The sequence below is a fragment of the Gavialis gangeticus genome, unplaced genomic scaffold (genome assembly GCF_001723915.1).
Source record: "Gavialis gangeticus isolate Ggan-Ray unplaced genomic scaffold, GavGan_comp1, whole genome shotgun sequence".
Classification (NCBI taxonomy): Eukaryota; Metazoa; Chordata; order Crocodylia; family Gavialidae; genus Gavialis; species Gavialis gangeticus.
Window position 1 is genome coordinate 67,247,962 of NW_017729032.1, and position 21,336 is coordinate 67,269,297.

The 21,336-nt window shown below is 42.9% G+C and overlaps 1 protein-coding gene across 2 annotated transcripts in view; it reads left to right on the forward strand.

Annotated features, from left to right (window-relative positions):
* The window catches only part of LCP1 (lymphocyte cytosolic protein 1), a 75,738-nt gene extending 59,136 nt beyond the window's left edge, over positions 1–16,602 (forward strand). For both annotated transcript variants that reach the window (XM_019525120.1, XM_019525119.1), the window contains exons 8-16: positions 3,435–3,577; positions 6,732–6,827; positions 7,419–7,614; positions 8,585–8,663; positions 8,860–8,974; positions 11,387–11,520; positions 12,128–12,251; positions 13,178–13,302; positions 15,146–16,602. In XM_019525120.1, coding sequence (XP_019380665.1) covers positions 3,435–3,577; positions 6,732–6,827; positions 7,419–7,614; positions 8,585–8,663; positions 8,860–8,974; positions 11,387–11,520; positions 12,128–12,251; positions 13,178–13,302; positions 15,146–15,278 — 1,145 coding nt within the window. In that variant the 3' untranslated portion in view covers positions 15,279–16,602. The remainder of the gene's footprint in view (positions 1–3,434; positions 3,578–6,731; positions 6,828–7,418; positions 7,615–8,584; positions 8,664–8,859; positions 8,975–11,386; positions 11,521–12,127; positions 12,252–13,177; positions 13,303–15,145) is intronic.
* Positions 16,603–21,336: the final 4,734 nt, after the last annotated feature.

Consider the following 21,336-nt stretch of genomic DNA (forward strand, 5'->3'; position numbering starts at 1 on the left):
CACTCGCATGATCAGGGGGCAGCAGGGCAGGCCCTACGAAGAGAGGCTCAGGGACCTGAACCTGTTCAGCCTCCACAAGAGAAGGCTGAGGGGGGATCTAGTGGCCTGTTACAAACTAGTCAGAGGGGACCAGCAGGCACTGGGGAAGTCCCTGTTCCCCCGAGCACTACCAGGAGTGACCAGGAATAACAGTCACAAGCTGGCAGCGGGTAGATTTAGGCTAGATATCAGGAGGTGCTACTTCACGGTCAAGGCGGCTAGGATCTGGAACCAACTTCCAAGAGAAGTGGTGCTGGCTCCTACCCTAGGGGTCTTTAAGAGGAGGCTAGATGTACACCTTACTGGGGTACACCAGTACTCTTTCCTGCCATGGTAGGGGGTTGGACTCGATGATCTGCTCAGGTTCCTTCCGACCCTAGAAACTATGAAATTATGAAACCACCTAGTACCATGAGGTATGTAGAAAAAACATAAAGTTGTGTCTATGCTGATTCTCTGAATCAGAATTGAATCTTCAGATTCAGATTTGACCTAATCAAATCAGGATAGTGATCTGAATCAATGAATCAAATCAGGCTGAATCCGAATCTGAATCAAATATGGCCCGTTTCGCACATCCAAACTACACAGTGCCTTTCAGTGGCTTGTGCTCCTTCCCTTTTTCTACTGGAAATTCCTCACCCAAATAAGATCCTGGGTTTGCATTGCCCTTTTTCTTGGCAGCATCATGCTAGTACCTCATAGTTATCCTGTGACTGACTAATTTGTAAGGTCTTTCTCCTTGTCTGTCATCTCCAACTGATGACCCCCATATCATAGCAGAAATTTTTGTTCTTAGTCTCTGTGTGCATGACCTTGTACTTAAGTGCTACTGAACTTTGGCCCATTTCTCTTACTCAGCTCTGAAAGCATTGGCAGAGGCTAGGGAGGGTGCATGGGGCCAAGCCTGGTTTATGTGCCGACCACTGTGGGATTCTTAGCTAGTGCTGTATGCATCTGGCTGTGTCTGGCCCATGGGTCCCTTTATTCCCTCATATTGTACAAGTCAAACTTTGCCCATGCCTAAATGTCACTGTATTCTTCCTGTTTGGGAATCCAGTCATCCTGTGCATTGAGGATGACTCCCACTTTGGGAGGGAGTCATCTGAATTTTTATTTGAAGGGTCTCAGTCATGCTTATAATGATTTCCTAAATAAAACTGATATTTTCCACACATGTATCCAACCAAGCAGATTACATCAGCAGATTTCAGTAGCATGCTGATATTTTACATGCCAGTATCATTAAGGAAAACAGTAAACATGGCTGATGTCAAGATAACTGAAGGAGTTCCTCAAGGGTTTATCTTCTCCAGCCCAATACTGAACTTTTCAACATTACGAATTGGTATCTCCTCTTTAGCCACTACCTCACTCCCCTTAGAGATTTTCTAATTCTCATCTTTTCCAGCTCAACTAATTATTTCCCATAAGCCACTGTGTCAAATGTTTTACTGAAGTCAATGGATATTAGTTTCACTTCATGTCTTTTCTCTAGAAAATCAGTTATCAAATAAATATATCAGGTTACTCCAGCACCATCTGCCTTTGGCATTTTGTCCATTTTCCCTTTTATGTCCCTGTCTTTAATTGCTCTTTCCTTCAAGGCTTCCTTTTAAGCTCTGGTATATTATAGAGTCAGACTGATGGAGCCATAGTTGCCAAGATCATTTTCTCCCTTCCCTACTTCAAAATAGGTACTACATTTGAGTCAGGTGATACCTCCTCTGATTTGATAGATTTATTAAAAGGCCTTGCTACCAAGCCTGCAATGCCATATGCCAGTTCAGAATCCTAGAATGAATGTTATCTCATCCCCATGACTTGAGCACATAAAGCTCTTTGAGTGTTACTTTAACCTCAGATCTGGTGTTTTCCATTTCTGTATCTCCATTCCCATTAGCCATCCTGTCTGTGCCCCCAGTTTCAACAACATTGTCCTTACTGCAAATTTAGAGAAAGTATTCATTTAGCTTTTGAGTCATACCTATATAATCTTTAATCTGTACTCCAGCTGCAGTTTATAGACACACACTTCTTTCTGCATCCTCTATTTTTATTTACATGGTTGGAAGAATCTTTAGCTATTTGTTTTTACTTCCTTGGCAAGATCTAACTCAGGGTGGCTTTTGGCAATTAAGTATGCAAGCAATTATAACAAAACACAGCTCAAGGTACAGGATAAGAACAGGACAAGGTAGTCAGCAAAACTATACAATCAAATCAGTATCTTACCAATAATATGAGGGTTTCACCAGGGGATGGGTTTTGTTTTTAGACATAGACATAGACATAAAGGCTGGAAGGGACCTCAGAAGATCGAGTCCAGCCCCCCTGCTCAAAGGGCAGGAAGTCAGCTGGGGTCATAGGATCCTAGCAAGATAAGCATCCAATTTGCTCTTGAAGGTGTTCAATGTAGGTGCTTGAACCACCTCTGATGGCAGGCTGTTCCAGACCTTGGGGGCTTGGACAGTAAAGAAATTCTTCCTTATGTCCAGCCTGAAACGGTCTCGCAGTAGTTTATGACCGTTCGACCTTGTCATCCCTTGGGGCGCTCTGGTGAACAAACGTTCCCCCAGATCCTGGTGGTCACCCTGATAAACTTATAGGTGGCCATCAGATCACCCCGAGCCTGCGCTTTTCCAGGCTAAAGAGCCCCATGGCTCTCAGCCTGTCGTTGTAAGGTCTGTTTTCCTGACCTCTGATCATGCGCTCTCTGGACTTTCTCAAGCTTCTCCACATCCTTTTTGAATTGTGGAGCCCAAAATTGAATGCAGTACTCCAGCTGTGGCCTCACCAAGGCCAAGTACAAGGGGAGAATGACGTCCCAGGATTTGCTTGAGAAGCATCTACGGATGCAAGCCAGCGTTTTGGTCGCTTTAGTAGCCACAGCATCGCGTTGCAGGCTCATGTTCATCTTGTGGTCAATGATGACCCCCAAGTCTCTTTCTTCCATAGTGCTAGCCAGCGTAGCACTGCTGAGCCTATAAGGATGGTTTTTCCTCCCAAGGTGGAGAACCTTGCATTTTTCGGTGTTAAACACCATCAGGTTCTTGTCCATCCATTTGCTGAGCCTGTCCAGGTCAGCCTGGATCACTCGCTTGTCTTCTGGCGTGGATGCTTTGCCCCAAAGTTTGGTGTCATCGGCGAACTTGGCCAGTCCACTCCTGACTCCAATGTCCACATCATTAATGAAGATGTTGAACAATATGGGTCCAAGGACAGAGCCTTGGGGGACCCCACTAAAGCTTCTTAAACACATATCAGTTGTGTTATGCCCCAGTGAGAGCAAGAGCTTATGTTTGCACAGTAGAGTATGTTAGGACAGATACATTAAAAGCCTCTGTATTCTTATACCTGATATTTGATTTTCTTTCAATTTTGTGCTTGCCTAGCTTTGATTGCCCTTCTGCGGGAAGGAGAGAGCCTAGAGGATCTGATGAAATTATCCCCAGAGGAACTGCTGCTGAGATGGGCTAACTATCACCTGGAGAATGCTGGATGCAACAAAATCAACAACTTCAGTACAGACATCAAGGTATAAAAAATGGCAATCAACTACAGCAAAAACAGTGATCCCCAGTGTCAGTGCAGCCTCCTTTACCTTGGCTTGTTTATCCAAAAATGATGGCTCAGGTTCCACTTTTAAAAACACTTAATGATAGGCTTCTTGAGAAACTTCTGAGTCAACATAACTGCTCCTTTGATTAAAAGGAATCCTGTGGAGAGTGTGTGTAGGACTAGCGCTGTGACAGCCTAAACAGTACATTTGGAATACTTCAAAGCCATGGAATTGCAACTTTCAATTTCGGCTAGGCTTAAACATTAATGGACTTTTTCCTTAACAGGTAGATGAATTGGGGGGAAAAACAACACCCCCCCACACTCCTTTCTGATATGCCATTGCAGAGATGGCAGTGACCTTTAGTCAGTAAGGTCCTACTCTAGAACTCATTGAAGTCAACAGGAATCCTTCCATTCAGTTGAATGGATTAACACAGACTACATGTGACCAGTAAATGAAAAGTTTCATAATCCAGTACCACTTCCTGGGCCTATTTCTCCCATCTCCGACAGCCATTTTCATAATCCAAATCAAACATGAAAGACACTAAAAACTTGTCTGTGATTGCCAGTGAGAAATCCATATTATTTTACTAAGATAACCTTTCCTCCTTTTGTTGCAGCAGTTTCAAGCCAGGTTTTGGCACCACTTGGCTAGCTGTAACTAAGCAGAACCTTGCCACTGGCTTTAGGACCAGCAGAAGGCCTAACACATGAATTATAAAGATTGCATATTAAATATAAATAACCAATAATAATAGGAAGACAAAGTGAAATATTTGGAGTCTGATCCTCCATTTACCTCATGCATATAATTTCCTTGGCACTCAATATATTTTTTTAATGCAAAAGATGTTTCTTTTTTATGTAGAAGGGCCATGGGACGAATCTTTCTCAGGTTTCTATAAGCAGGCTAGAGAGAGGAATTTCATGCAGCTTGAGGCTAAACTCTATTTCCCCACTTTGTACTCCAGGGGTGTATCTACATGTTCATTAATGCACTGTAGTTACAGCACATTAAGTTTAGTATTTGTATAACCAAGTACTAAATCAATATGTAGTAACTGGCGCTACTGCGCAGTAGCGCCAGTACATGGCTTTTTAGTGATGCCAACTGCACAGTAGCCTAATGCTACTGTACCGTGGCATATTAACATGGTTTTTGCCCTGCACAGTACTGCGCAGTAGAGTTAGGCACTGCTCAGGTATCTTGTCATGTTGACGCACCCAAATAGTATTTATATAGTGGTGTGTAACTGTAGTTTGTGGTACTTATGCTCAGTTTGGATTCTATTTTCACCTGTGGCAGTATGGATTCATCCTGCACACATACCTGCCAAAATTAGAAGGACCTGCTTCTCACCCAAATGCACTTTGAACCTGTACCACCTGCTGAGAAGAGAGAGATTCAGTTTCACAATTTCTCTGGGTGAGGGGTCCCTACAACCTGTATTTCCTGGGCAAGTGCCTTAACTAGTAGCTTAATGAGCTGAAAAGTAAGAAGGTCCCCCTTGGCTTTTGGGGACATATCTGGCCTTCTACCTATGCCTGGGTGATTCTTTTTCTCCCAGGCACGTGTGCAGGCTACCAACTGGGCATGTCTATACATGCTATTAATGCACAGCAATAAACTCTGGCACATGTATCTATCATACTGGAGTTTATTGCTCCGGGGCGTGCCATTTGAATGTGAGCCTGGGACCACAGTGTGTTGAACTGGGTTGGAGCAGCCCTGGCTGGCAGGAGGCCTGGAGGAGTCAGCTTACCAGCCTGGGGCTGCTCTGACCTGGCTCAGTGGGCTTCAGAGGAGCTGGCTAGGGCACAAGGGTGTTTCAGTGCAGGGCTAGCCAGTAGACAGCCACTGCACTGAAGCACTCTCGTGCCTCAGCCAGCCACATCAGTGTCTACGTGTGTGCTGCTGTGGAGTAAAAAACTCTGTGGCAGGTTAGCACTTGTATTTCCAAGTAGTAACCTGCTGCGGAGTTTATTAGTTTTCTACGATCTAATAGAGCGACACGTGTAGGTGCTGAGACATTTACTGCAGAGCTAATTAGGCAGCTCCATAGTCAGCGTCTCTATAGATGTGCCCTCTATGTGCAGAAAGGATGCACAGAGCAAGTGTAGATCCACTGAATCCAACATTGTGCTTAAACTACAGAACAACCAGTTAAGCACATGAAGGTGATAGCCTACATTTTATATCATATCATTGTCAGTTCTGAAAAGCAAAATGTACACATAGACATCAGTGTGGCCAAAATTTCAGCCTCGATTATTTGCTATCATCCACTTATTACATGCGTCTCTCAGAATTGCTTCTTCTATAAATATGCATGTTCTATAATGTATGCAGGCATGCAGAGAAACATTTGTGAAGAAATGGAACTAGTGTACAAATTAGAATAAATCTTGAAAGTAAAGGTTTGCAAAATTTGGACTATTGACTTTCTATTGCTCAAATTATTAACAATTTCTCAACCTGCTTTTTAAAAAATGTCATCTGAATTTTTATTTGAAGGGTCTCAATCATGCTTATAACGATTGCTTAAACAAAACTGATATTTTCCACACATGGATCCACACATGGATTAAATCTGTGTCTTGTTCTAGCCTTTTGCTTGAAAAATGCTTGTTAATTGTTGTTTGCTTTCACGTTTGTCCTTGAAAACTTTGCTTTCTCTTTTGTAACTATTTTAATATTTCTTTAAACTCTGCCTTAAACTTCTGCTTTCGCCTTTCTGTCTATTCTTTTACTAAACCTTTAGCTGACCGACTTCCAGAGCATTGTAAAGGTATATTTTTCATATCTCTTACTGAACATATTACCCTTAAATCAATTCTAGCCTTTCCCCTTCTCAAATGAAACTTATACATAGTACTTTTTTAATGCTTCCAGCTTTTCTGTATTTAGTATTTCCATTGCTTTATAAAACAATGCAGCATAAAATGTAAATGGTTAAATGTTTCCAGCTTTATTAATTTAATTATGTTGTCAAATGGTTGATGTAATACAAAGAAAGCCACCTCACCCATTGTTCATGGGAAACACTGGCATACAAAACCAAGCTTTACTTGTAACTTTTCCTCCACACTTCTGTAAACACCTTTAATTTCTTACTGTGTCTCAGGACTCCAGAGCTTATTACCATTTGCTGGACCAAGTTGCCCCAAAGGGAGATGAAGAAGGCATTCCAGCTATTGCTATTGACATGTCAGGATTAAGGGTAAGATCATAGAAATAAAGAATGCACACTTATATTTTAATGTCTTTTACTTACAGTAATGAGGAAACTTTGAGATGTAGTGTAATACTAGAAGAAGCAGGCCAAATTTTCCAATGCAATGCAGTCTTGCAATCAAAAAAACAAATATACAGAATTTAAATGCTATTTAGCTTTGATGTTTTTAATGATGATAAAATATCAGAGAACATGAGTTATCACTTAATCTTTTCCAGCCAATGAACCAGTTAGATACACTATCAATGTTCATCCTATTACATTTTCATGAAAATGTATCTGAATTCTCCTTGACTTTTCCTATATTAACCTTATGACGTAATAGTTAGAAAATCATTGTAATATAGCAAGATACTGATTTTAGGTAAAAGCAATCTGCAAATATTGGCTTGTGATATGTACATGGAAAAGGAAAAATATGCACTGAACCAAGAATATGCTTTAATTTGTAAAGCTTTTATGTGCAAATCTACAGTAGTTACATGTGTATATATATGTGTGTGTGGTATTTCAGTAGAAGTCAGCAACAAATATTTTTGCTGACTCAGGCATTTGATATTTGTTTTGTCAACACAGGAGAAGGATGACATCCAGAGGGCAGAATGTATGTTGCAGCAGGCAGAGAAACTAGGCTGCCGGCAGTTTGTCACAGCCACAGATGTAGTCCGTGGCAACCCAAAGTTAAACTTGGCTTTCATTGCCAACCTCTTCAATAAATATCCTGCCCTCCATAAGCCAGAGAACCAGGATATTGACTGGAGTTCTATTGAAGGTAAAGCAAGTACAAAGAATATATGGCATTAGACTGAAGACTCTCGTAACTGAGACTTGGTTGGATAACTTCTATTAGCCCAACTTTTCCCAGACATGTCTTCAATGCAACAAGAGCTAAGGAAGATTTCAGGAGGGGATATGGCTGCATTACTTGCATCCAGTTTCAGATGTAGTTGACTTCCTGTTCTTTGGAAGGCTTTGTTTGACTTTTCATGTGTCTGGGGTTTGTTCTAGCATTCACAATCATCCAACCTTAAGTGAATTGGCTATCACTTAGCACTAAATAAAACCATAACACCAGTGTAGGCTCTCCCCAAACACTTGTTCCAGGATCAAACCGTTTGTGTCCTGGAAAAAACATTTAGGGTACATCGTTATATTCAAGAAGAAAGTAGTTTTTGCACAGGCTCAGTCTGACACATCTGTGAAATCTTAGTTGTGCAGTTAGCAACAGCAAAGTGTTGTTTTAAACAAAGTCTGAGGTAGCAGCTCAGCTTTGCAAGGTGCCAAGCTCTATCACTTGAATCAACAAAATACTGTAGCACATGTTGGAAGTTAAGCATGTGAGCCATCCTACTGAAGTCAACTGGACCTGTTTTTGTGTTAAGCATGTGCTTAAATATTTTCCTGACTCATGACAGAATGCTCAGCTCCGTGTGAGATGTTTGCTAAGGATTGTAACTGAATGTCCTCAAAAGCTTGTACTAAACCTTCTCAGATAAGGTAAATTTGAATTTTTTTCAATATTTTTAAGGGAATTTGGCCCAAATGCTAAAACACGTGTGGCATGTACAGAATCTTACCTACTGTTTAGTACTCTTAATTCACATGCCAGTTAATCTTTCATTCTACAAATGTTTTCAGTACACTATAGGTTTTTTTATATGTGATTTCATTTTTGCAAAATGGTTATTTCACTGTAGAGTTGAGTTTTGCAGAAGTGTTGATTGATATTGCTATCATTTTAGGTGAAACAAGGGAAGAGAGGACTTTTAGGAACTGGATGAACTCTCTGGGTGTTAATCCACGTGTAAATCATTTATACAGGTAAGAAAATTTATCTTATGTCCTTGAGATAAATAAATGTAATTTACACCTGAAGGAAAAACTTGTTCATTGAGAACATGGAAATGCATGCTCAAGTTTTATCCTTTAGGAAAATGAGATGAATTCTACTGATGTTTAAGTGTGATTCCTTGCCACATCATTTATAAGGTGATGTATATTTTAATTTTTTTTTCAGTGACCTGTCAGATGCCCTGGTTATCTTCCAGCTTTATGAAAAGATTAAAGTGCCAGTAGACTGGAACAGAGTGAACAAACCACCTTATCCTAAACTGGGTGGCAACATGAAGAAGGTACAAAAACTTGATGTGACTTTTTTTTTAACAATACACAGATATCCATACCATTTCTTTTAAAGTGCTGGAACCACACTCATTGATTAATGAATGACTGCACATACTTCAAAATGGAATTGAGTCCTTATTCAGCAGTAGAACAGTAAAGTCTGATATCTCTGTTACAGGAATACATTTACAAAGAGTTTATGGCCTATACTCCTTCCGCATGTATGCAGTATTGCAACTACACTTATTTACCAATCAGTCTTGCAACATGTTGAGATGTCATTTGAATCAGCAGTATTGTAAGAGTGATGTTGTAGCTGTACCAAATACTACAGCACATGCTTAAAACTAAGCATCTATGAGCCATCCCACTGAAGTCAACTGGTACTGTTTTGTGCCTAGAGTTAAGCACATGCTTAAATGCTTTCCTGTGTTACTGAGTGCACATAATAATTTATATGTGGCAGGGAAATACATAGGCATTTGCATGCATAACTGCATGTTACTCTCAAGTCACAAGGAGACCTGATCAAATTATATTTCTACTGTGTATTCCATGAATATTTCCCTTCCCTTTGTTAATAAATTCAGCTCACTAGCTCTGTAGAGATTTGAATACTATTTGAGATGTAAATATATTTAATGTTTTCAATCTACATTAAAACCCCCCGATTCTTTAAATAATTTTGCCGTATTCAGCCTACAAGTTACAATACATATCCATGATTATTCCAGCTCTCCTGATCATCTCCCTCCACATCAGTAGAATAAGTCAAAGCCCAAGGTCTGTGCTGAGCCTAGGCAGCTAATCAGACTAGTGGGGCTAAGTCCACTGGTGTCTGTAGCTAACAGCACACAAGTGAGCGATGCATCACATCACATCCGGCTGTCTGGTTCATCAGCTTGACCCTCACACACAGTTAGACTGACCTTTGGCATAAATCCAGAGAAAGGTGCAAACATACTTCTGAGTCCATCATGAAATACCTCATCTGCTCTGTCATTGTGTCTTCTAACAGAGGAGCAGATATTAAATGTTTGTGGCCTAGATGCCTCATGACCTGGGAGAAAGTTCCCTGTTGGACATCCACTAAGTGCCCAGTTTTCTCTCAGCATGAGGTGTATTGGCCAAGAACATTTTCAAGCTATTAGTAAATGAGGCAGAGCAGGGTACCTAAATCACCTAAAACATTAAAATTCTGGGACTCACTTCACATTGAAAACCCCAGTTATTGTCCCAGAATAGTGCTACCTTACTAGGTAAGAGAAGGAAGACAGTAGGGCTGTGCAAAATTTAACCGGCTGTTTCGTTTTAACACTGTTTTGACTCATTTCAAGCTTGAAACAGCGAAATTGAAATGAAACAAAGGGCTTGAAAATAGCCTTGAAAAAACACGAGGGCAGTTGAAATGTTTCAAAGTTTTGAAACTTTTCGAGTTTTGAAGCAGCCCGATTGAGTTCCCCTCCCCAGCACTAGAATAGGGCTGAGGAAGGGAACTGAGACTGATTGCTCAGTTCCCCTCCCCAGTACTTTGATCCATTAGGCTGGGGAAGGCAACTCAGCCCAGCTGAGCTCAGCACTATGATGGGCTGGGGAAGGGCACTGAGCTCCATGGTAGTGCTGGGGAGGGGAACTCAGCTCAACTGGGCTGAGTTGCCTTCCCCAGCCCAAGCAATCACAGCGCTGTGGAGGAGAACTGAGCAGTCAGGCTTAGTTGCCCTCCCCAGCCCAAAGGATCGCAGCACTGGGGAGGGGAACTAAGCAATGGGGCTCAGTTCAGGCAGCAGCACTCAGCTTCCCTCCCTCATCTGGCAGGCAGATAGGGGGTCCATAACCCTGGGAGGACTGGCATAGCCCCCACAGCCCTCCCAGGGTTGTGTGCCCCCGATCTGCCTGCTGGATGAGAGAAGTTGTTTTGAGCTTCTCCATTATAGCTTATGGGCAAAACTTGAAACAGCGTCAGAACAGTGGTACTGTTTTTACAAAATGAAATGGAACAGTAGTTTCAAATCAAAATTAAATTCAAAATGAAATGCTGTTGAAACACAAGTCGAAATGGAATGGTGCCGTTTTGCACAACAACAGAAGATAGTACAGGGGCTACCTTAGAGTGCTGCAAATTGTATTGCTTTATTTCCCAGTGTGTTTGGTGTCATTTAAGTTCTGATGAAACACTCTAGTACACTGTAGTATTTCTGTAGGGGCCAAAGCTTCCCATAGATGTTATGAGCTAGATCCTGAAAGTACTCAAACCCCAATATAATACTCACACAGAAGCCCACAGGATGGTCTGCCTGTATGAATCCATTTGCCGGATCTGACTCATCCTTTACAACAGTTGCAGATAGCAATGGATTCCTTTAAAGATGTTTGTTCCTCCCCATATTTTTAAAGATACTGACTATATCTGTTACTGACAGCTTGAAAACTGCAACTATGCAGTGGAGCTGGGAAAGAATCAAGCCAAGTTTTCCCTCGTTGGAATTGCTGGGCAAGATCTCAATGAAGGAAATCGTACACTAACTCTTGCCTTGATCTGGCAGTTAATGAGAAGGTACAGTAGTCAGCCTTTACCCATATTGCTTCCGTGTTACTGATATACTACATAGGAAGGAATGGGGTGTCAGCATTCCTCAGGGAGGAGATAGATCAATACTATTATTATCTCTGTTGTCTATATTTCATCTTTTAATCAAGATAATATGCCTTCCTAAAATTCACGTTGTAGCAGAAACCAAATTGTGGGCTTGATACAAAGGCAACTGCTGAGGCTTTGCAGCTCCTATTATGCAGGAGAACAGACTAAGTGATCATAAATGTCCCTTCTGGTCCTGAAATTCATGAATCTGTGATTTCTTTGTAGGTACTGTGGGCCTTCATCGTTCACATAAGAGTCTTTTTGCACCCTCTGGCCATATATAGCACACTTACAGTGGCTATAATAGTCACCTGTGCTACCCTAAAACTCCTTGACTTTGCCAGAGCAGTGTCAAGGAGCCTTAGTATAATGAGACAGAGCCCTGTATAACTTAATCTACTGAAAGAGATATAACTAAGTGTGAGTGAGGACTGTAGGGTTTGGCCTTGCAAGGTTTTACATGTACGATGTGGCTTCACACTTTTGAGTATGAACCAACAGACATTTTATATTTTTTGTTAAGGTATACGCTGAGTATCCTTGAAGACATAGGTGGTGGGCAGAAGGTCAATGATGAAATTATTGTCAACTGGGTAAATGAAACACTGACTGAAGCTGGGAAATGTTCAACCATCTCTAGCTTCAAGGTATGGTTTTCCTTTATATGGATGTCATGAGACCCTTACGGTTACAGGTATACTGCTGTTTTATATGGTTTCCAAGGAAGGGTAATGGCATCTCCTTCCTTAGCCCACCAGTCTTGTTTATAGTCTTCTGTGTTGGAAATTATATCAAGCCATTCTTACTCCACAGTACTTTTCCAAACCAGGTGTTTTTCCAGTAGCTAAAACTGTACCAGTAGCCACTGGTACAGCAGTAACTTTAGGGGTCCCTGATCCGCTGAGTCCCAACCAAAGGGCCCCTCTTCAAAAAGTTCACTTTTAACACTCAGATTGAATTTCTGGGCCACTTTCTACCTTCCTTGTAGCCTCCATCCCAGAGGGTTTACAGTCTTGTTGACATATCTGGAGAAAGTCCTAGGCCCAATCTTTATCTGATGTGAATTGGCAATGTACACTATGTAAAGAGAAGGCCTGTTGAATCCAACCTAGACTAAAAATCAAACCAAATATATAATAAACAGTGACCAGTGAACCACTAAGCCAGTGATTCTCAACCAGGATGCTGGGGCATCCTGATGTGCTGCAAGATTAGGTTGACCATACTATAGTTAAGGAAAATTGGGATGGGGTAAGGAAATCCAAGATGGGGAGCATGATCCTTTGAAGGGTGCTGCAAGGTGTGGAGAGAGAAACTGGGTGTGAAGAGATGAGTTGATAAGTTCAGGCTTAGGTTCCTGCCTGGCCCCTCTGCAAGGAGGTAGGCACTGCAATAAATCTGTTAGTTTTTGAATGGGGTGTCTCTCAATCCGCAAAAGTTATGGAGGAGTGCCTTGAATTTTAAATGGTTGAGAACCACTGCTCTGAGCAGTCATCCACTCCCTTGAGCTTGGTTATGGCTGAGTAGAAACTCCGTCAGTCTGTGCATCTAACTTTATTTTCCCCCCTTTCAGGACTCCAAAATAAGCACAAGCATGCCAGTCCTGGATCTCATTGATGCTATTCAGCCAGGTTCTATCAAATATGACCTTCTGAAAACAGAGGACCTAGATGATGATGAGAAGCTCAATAATGCTAAGTAAGTCTGAACTATGCGACCACATGAAGGGTTTACCATGTGGGGGCTAACCTTTTTGGCAGGCATGACACAAATTAGCCCCATATCCACCCCAAGTGCCATTCCAACACCCATCTTCTGCCCAATCTGTTGCTCTGCTTTCTGCTTCCTGTCCTATCTGCTGTTGTGCTACCTGTCCTCTTCCTGATCTGCCATTTGCCACACACACAAGCTGCCTGTGCCACTTGTGGCATGCATGCTGTCCCTAGTATACCAAATCAGGCTCTCGTTGCATTGCTTTTAAGTTACTCTTATGACACAGTTGTTAGCACTCCCTGTGTCTGCAAGTAAGAACTACCTTGGAAGCAAGAAGTACCTAGGGAAAAAGATAGAAAAAAAAGTTGCTAATGGAAATTAAGTGAATGCTGCTATAGTTCTTGCTTTACAATCCCTTGATGAGCTCATAACTACTTTCCTTCTTAAGCTCATATTTCCTCTTATTAAATTAAAAAAAATTCTAAGATCAGGTAATAATGCCAGATATATAAAAATGCTTCAGCAGCCAGCTGTGAAATTAGATGGTATTCTTCCTTGTTTGCACAAAGGTGAAATGAGGGGCACAATCAGAAGAGAGGTGGGACTGAAGGAAATTCAACCTATAAGCACCATTTGTGCGGGTGTGAATTCTCTCCAAGTGTGAAGTGCACCTTTAGGACAACAGCCTTGTAGACCTTCTCTCCTTCCATTCACAGCTGCACAGATCACCACCCATCTAAGTCATGATTCCTTTCCCAGTTATAATCAGCAACATCCCTGTGGCCACTACAGCAATAGCCCACATGGGAGGGCTAAAGTATTGCTCTGCTTTAGCTGCCTGTAATATAATGGAGTGGTCTGTTCTCTAATCCTGCCATCTCCTCTGTTTCTCAGCAGTTCATCTCTCTCCCCCTACTGTTCTGCTTCTTTCCCTCATGCCTGGCATTTGCTTCCCTCCACACAGGCCCTTTCTCCATCTTTCCAGATCGCAATGTTGCAAACTAAACTACATCAGAATGTAATTTAGTTTGCAATGATGCATACTCATTTCAAACCCCCAAAACTTCCATACATATAATGTGTGATGCCAGTAAGCCACACACAGGGAATTTTTCATCACATGTACGTCGGAACATTGTCATGTGTACTGCGACCTTAGTGAAGTCTTTGTGGTTGCATCAAACACAATTCAGGAAAACAAATGGCTAATAGTTTTTGTCTTTATGTAGCATCAATTTAAATATTATTGTAAGTTTCCCTGTACCCCTCTGGCCATTCTTTTGTGAACCCCCTCACCACTTCTGCCTTCAGTAGGCACCTGTGGCCATCAGGACAATCACATATATACAGTGATGGGGTAGGTTTCAATTAAAAGGTCACCATTTCAATTTTGGAGGCATAGAATGCAACCTGAAGGACTAAATCCCCATCATGTATATAAGTGTCCAAAACTAGTAGGGGCAGAATTTGGCCCTTTATTGCTAGCAAGAGTTTTCCCTCAGCAAAGATCTCCCTGGGAGATCAGGGAGGGAAGTAATAGATTTTGCATACTGTTCTAAAATGTGAGCCTATTTTGCAATATCCCACACTCCTTCCCTCAGAGGGCACTAACCTAGGATATGGGAGACTAGACATTTATTAGACCACAGAATGGAACTACATACATTGCTGAAGAAAACTTAAGTTTTGACAAATCAGTGTTTTTCTGATGGAAAATCATTTTGACAGAAAGTTCCTGGCCAGCTCTAGTATGCTAAACTAGAACTTGCTAAACAAATGAACACTGATCCTGCTTCTTACATTTCTCTTCATTTTCCCACCTTTATAGATATGCCATCTCTATGGCAAGAAAAATTGGAGCAAGAGTCTATGCCCTGCCAGAAGACCTGGTTGAAGTAAAACCAAAAATGGTCATGACTGTGTTTGCTTGCCTTATGGGAAAAGGAATGAAGAGAGTTTAAACCACAAAAGACTTGTATGAATGGCTGGTATACACCCCCTGACTCCTTCAGACTGAATGCTCTTCTTGTTGTCAAGGACACATGCAGATTCTTCATACTTTCTAAGGCAAGAATGCTAGACAAGGTTCCAAAACATACAAAAGTTGACATATATACTCTGCAAAATAATCTACGATGTTCTGTTCTGAACAATAATGTGATTAATTTCTTTGCCCAGTTTGCCTTGCCTAGGCGTAGCTATTTCATACTTCTTAATATGCTTCCAAACAGCAGGGAATTTACTGGTAACAGTTGAGTATCAAATGTGTTTTCTAGAGGTCACCTGGAGGTTTTACCTTGAGAGGCATGATCAAGTAGACAGTCTTCAGGATTTTGAAAGGTTGCATTTGTTCTGTTACAATTAATAATGCATTTGTACTTCTGATGATGTTTATCCCATGCTTTCCTTTGGTTAGCACCTTGCACTACAAAGCCAGCCAATGCAGAGTAGTGTTTATTTTTCTGGGATAGTAGAATCCTCTGAGTTGGGAAACTCTTGCGGAAAGAAAAGATAGCTAATTAAGGGTCTCACTCAAACTGTGTAGTATGAATAGTCCTTTTGACACTGGTGGGACTGCTTACAGGGTAAAGATATTACTCTTTGAGTAACAGCATCACAACCAGGGCCTCAGAAACCTTTGCAGCCCACATTGTGGAAGGTATCAACTAATTTTTATAATTTTATAATTTCATGACATGTTTTAACAATAAGCATATTGCAAAACAATAGTTTTCTTCAAATGAAAACTGCAATGCAAACTAAGGAAATTCATTTGGAAACAATAATAAAGCAGAGATGCAAATGAAGGGAGCAAAGGGCCATACAGTGTCAACTGGATGAAGTGAACAATAACTGAATCCTGTTAACAACCTAAACAGGCTTGCTGACAATTGATGGCATGCCACAGAAACAGATGAGAAGCCTGATTCAGTGAAGAAGGTGCTTAACCTAACCAACCATATGCCTGAGTGATGTATTTAGTGCTCAGATCCTTAACTGAGGGACATCAGTTAACAGCAAAGCTCTGTCAGTTTTATCCCACTTGAAAATCTACCTTTATTTGTTGAGAATCAATGAAACACACTGCACTGAATCTGCTCCTTAGTGTGTGTTGCTTATTGTTGTATTCATGACATGGGTTCTACTGTAGTAAAATGCCTTAATGCAATCTTGTCAACTTATCCTGACACTCTCTTCTTTTCCTCCATGAAATTGCCTTAATAAAGAGTAAATATACAGTGATATGGAAAGTCTCTCCAAATAAAGTATCCTATGAGCCAAACATTCAGACTCTTTCTTTCAGTGTTGCATATATGTGAACAAGGTGATAACTACAATATGCTGGCACAGTCAAAACATACAGGTTTGAAAGCAGACATATTGAACTCACCGCATGCATACAAATATATATGCTGGGTAAATGCTATTAGTTTACTGGCACCTCACCTTAACTGTACTGTGACAGGAGTGCCTCTTCTGGAGTCCCCCTATCGGTGACCCTGTCCTCCTGTTATGGGCCAACTGCCTGCCTTCTCGCTTGCCATGCCTTGATCTTAATTAATTAATGGATGTTAATTAGTGGGAAACTTCCCATTTATTGCCTCAGTGCCAAGGGGTGCTATCTGCGTCTCCTTTTCCTCCTCTACACCGCAGCCCAAGCTTCACAGATGATACTGACGTGGTTTGATCTGGGCCTTGTTGTAATTTGGCCCTCCCCTTGTCCTCCCTGGGCTTTCCACAGCCCTATCTCATTCTGTCTCGCTCTGCATCTTCCTGGCGCTCAGACTCTCCACAGCCCTGTCAGGCACTGTGCCTTCACTGGTGCTTGGGCTCTCCATGGCCCTGTCTCGCACTGTGCCTCACTGGTGCTCACTGCCCCTTCTCTCTGGGGCTTCTCGCTGCCCCCTCTCTCTGGGGCTGGGGTTCCCACGCTGCTGCGGGTCCCCTATGAGGCCTCCTCCATCACCTAATAGCCTCACCCAAACCACCGGTTAAAACAGCAACCCCTGGGCTACAAAAAAATCCAAGCCACCTGGCTAAAACATCATTCAATCCCTACCAGGGAATACTCTGTCCCATAACAGCATCAGGAGCTGCTCATGCAGTCAGGCCTCTCCCCTTTGCTTGCTCCGGCTGAGCTCCCTTACCCCTTGGCTGCCAGCAGGGAACTGCCCTTCTGGCCTCAGGCCTGGGATTTATGTGGGAGTCAGGCCCTACCCCTTCCAGTCGGCTGACCAGGTGCAGGTGTGGTCAATTCCCTCCTTAACCGGTTGTTCCAGCAACCAGCACCTGGGTTTCTGCCTCTGCTCTGAGAGTAGCAGGCATCCTAGTGTCCTGCTGCATGTACTTCTTCTATTTTTTCTGTAGTGGGAATAGCCAGTTGGATTTGTATACTGATTGTAAAGCCCAGATTCTGCAGCTGTTACTCATCTCAAATATTGCAAAGCAATAACATACCCCCAACCATGTTCTCTTGCCCAGCTTATCTTGTGGGCCTGGATGATAAACAGAATTTTGCAAAGGAAGATTCTACTCAAGACAAGTAAGAGTAGTGGACTAATAGCAAAGGGATTAAGTTGGAAAGGAATAGGTTGTTGCAACTTGGGGTTAAAACAGCTGCATTTAAGGCAGCTCTGATAGATCTAAGTTAAAACCTGGAAGCTGCAGCTCTTCATATATTCATACATGTGGAGGGAGATGATCAGGAGAGCTGCAGCTCTTCATACATGTAGCTTGTTGCTGGAATGAAAGGAAATCCCTATGATGCAGGGAGTATTATTTTGGATACTTCACAGGTGCTTAAACTGGAACAATGGGGTTGCGTGTTTGTAGAATCCCAGGATACATTGCTTTGTGAGGAAGGTTATAAATAAACATTACATTTCACCTCAGAGAAAGGTTGTTGTCCCTGGATCCTAGAGTTCATACGCAATGTCCCACTTCATGTAGTTGTGAACTGTTTGATGAAATGTGGTAACATCCTCACCCCAGCCGCTCCCCATCCCAATCCTTATGTGCACCTGTAAACTAATTGTGGTTTATTTAACTTAATTGCAATTAATTTCAAGGAAGATCCTGTTATACTGTGTGCTCTCCCAGGCCATCTACTGGCAGAAGAGCATCAAGGCAGTTTCAGAAGTGAAGTAGGTAATCAGCTGTTTTGATAGGAGTCAAAACCCAGGGCAATCAGTCTCAGGTCAAATGAAACATCTGTTTACAGCCTAAAGTTTGCACAACTTGGTCCTAAAAATATAGTACATCTTTTCAGAGATATATAGTTCCAAAGGATATTAAATTATGTTATGGTTTCCCAGAGTGATATGTTGGCAGAGCAGAAGAATGCTTAAAGGCACTGACAGCCTTTGTTGTGCAATCAGCCCCTTGAAAGTGCTCTACAGCCATGTGCTGACAGAAGTACATGGCTGTAAGTGCTTTAAAAGTGCCCCATCATGCAACAAATTAATCATTGTTATGTGATGGTTCAGATGAAGGTACTCCAAAGCAGAGTACCTTCATTAACTTCTGTCTGATCAGGGCTGGGCTGATGGAGGGCTCCAATCCACCCACTCGCACTCCAGTGCAGGCTGGGCAAACCCCAGCCCAAGCTCTCTCTCCTCCCTTCTCCCCCTCCCATCATGCAGACAGCACCGGAGCTGGGATGCAGAGGGGGCAGGGGAGAGGGGACTAGGGGAGAGAAGCTGCAGACATGCAGCTCTTCCTGGATTGGCTCCAAAGTGGAGCTTAATCCCTCACCCTCCCAACCCAACAGCAAATGTATGTTGGGTCAGGAGGATTACTGTAACTCATGGCACTTTCTGTGAATCACCATGAGTTACAGTGGAGAGAAGCACATCTGTCAGCACCCATTATGAATAGTTTTGGAATGATTGGTGTGTTTGGTGACATGAAAAATCATGCTTACCTCAGCCCCATGTTTCTTTTGAGCATTAAATGCACATTTCTTGCGCGTCTCCTAGACATGGGACCCATCATTCCCATACAAAGGACCAAGAAGTGGTCTTATTTCCCTTATTCTCCTTAATTTAGCAGATAGTAAACAGGAAGTAGATCCACTGATGGGAAAATGTGATTTTTTAAATCTAAAAGACCTTTCTTTTTCTTTTGACCTCTGCATTTATTTTTTGCAAAGTTTAGGCTGTATGAAGGGGGTAAATAGTGAGTGATGGAAGATTAGGTGACAGCAGGCAGCTGACTGTTCATTTCCAAATGTAGGGATTTGTTGGGCCTTTAGGAAGGCACAGAATATTTGTAAAGAAGCAATAATTAGTGGATGCCACCGGAATACATTTGCTAAAGTAACTCTTAAATGAAGATTGGAGATTGTTCAGGGCTTTGAATGAAGAGCTTATTTAAATAGTCTTGTGTGTGAAGAGCACTCAGATAAAGGAAGCCCCATTCTGGGCATTCCATCAAAGTTAAAGAACCCTTCCACAAATATAGCATGTCCATAGCAGTATGGGAAAAAGCTAGACTCAGGTGGGATATGGGTTGGTGGACTGGAGACAGAAACAAAGGAAGAGAAGAAAAGGCATTTATTCACCCTGGACATCAAGTAGGTGGAAACACTTAATGTGCAGCGCTGTTAGTAAGATACCTAATCCCCAAAGAGGGCAGGATTTTAGACTAGCTCATTTATTTAGCATTTCTTCTAGGCCAGCTCCAGGTGGCTAGTGTTCTGTAATAGCTAGATCCAGGCAGCCAAAATAACTTAGAGGCTAGTTTTAGATTCCCCACTTATCACATTTTCTTCTCCCCTATCTCAGGGGCAGGCAATAATTTTGGGTGGAGGGCCACTTATCCAGTTTTGGCAAGCCATCGAAGGCTGCATGGGTAGCCCCATCCTTTGATAGGTGCCCTGTCTCCTGGTCGCCATCTTGGGACCGGAAGTCCCGTGCCCTAACCCCTGACCTTTGCCACCAGAAGTCCCTCCCCTTGCCCGCTGAAGTACTCCGTTCAGCAAGGGTTTTTGCAGTCTCTGAACCAGAAAAAATACCAAATTATGTTCTAAAAATCAAACACGTAGTACAATGTTATTTTCATTTTAAAAAATATTTTTGTCCTATTTGTGTACTGTACATAGAGGTGATATTATAATAGCTTAAAATGAAGACTTACTCTTGTATATTGTGGGGGTTGTGGGTGGGCAGTTGGGTATAGGTTTGTGGGTACGTGGGGTGCGTGGGTGTGTGTGTGTGTGTGTGTGTGTGTGTGTGATTTGTAGGGGGTGAATAGGTATGGGAGTGTGGGGGGTGTGGCTTTGTGGGGGTGGGGGGATATGGATTTTGTGCTCCTGCTTACTGCCACTTGCCCCCCGTCTGCCACTGATGCCCTTTCTCCTGCTGCTTCCTTCCCCCCCCACCCCCTGACTGCTCCAGCACCACATCCCAGCTGCTCCTGCAGTCCTGGGACTGCAGCTGTGAGCCACATGATGCCAGAGCACAGCAGGCAGGCAGGTGGAGAAATGGCTGTGGTATGTGGGGTGAACAGGCAGTGAACGGGCGTGTGGAGCACAGCGACAGCTGGGCAGGAGTGTGGGGCTCATGCTGGTGCACTGGGGCCAAGGTAGGTGGCACCCAGAGTGGGGTAGCAAGAACATGGGGCTGGGTTGCCAGGGCCTCTATGAAGCCAGGCTGCGCTACTTAAGCAGGGAGAGGAGGGAGCCAGCCCAGCTCCATAGAGCCCTTGGTAACCTAGCCCCACATTCCTGCCGCTCCACTCTGGGCTCTGCTGGCACTGGCCCCAGGGCACTGCGCAGGCCCTGTGCTCCCACCCAGCTATTGCTGTGCTCTGCGCACCCACTCGTTGCCCCTTTCTCCCACCTGCTGCAGCCATTTCCCCATTCCCCTCCCCCACCCGCCTGCTGGCCTCTAGCACCACATGGTTCTTGGCTGCAGTGCTGAGACCACAGGAGCTGGCCGGGCCAGCCCTGAGGACTGGGGCAATCACATACAGTCCTCCCCTGCCTCCCACCCCCCCCCCCCCTTTTCTGTATTCACA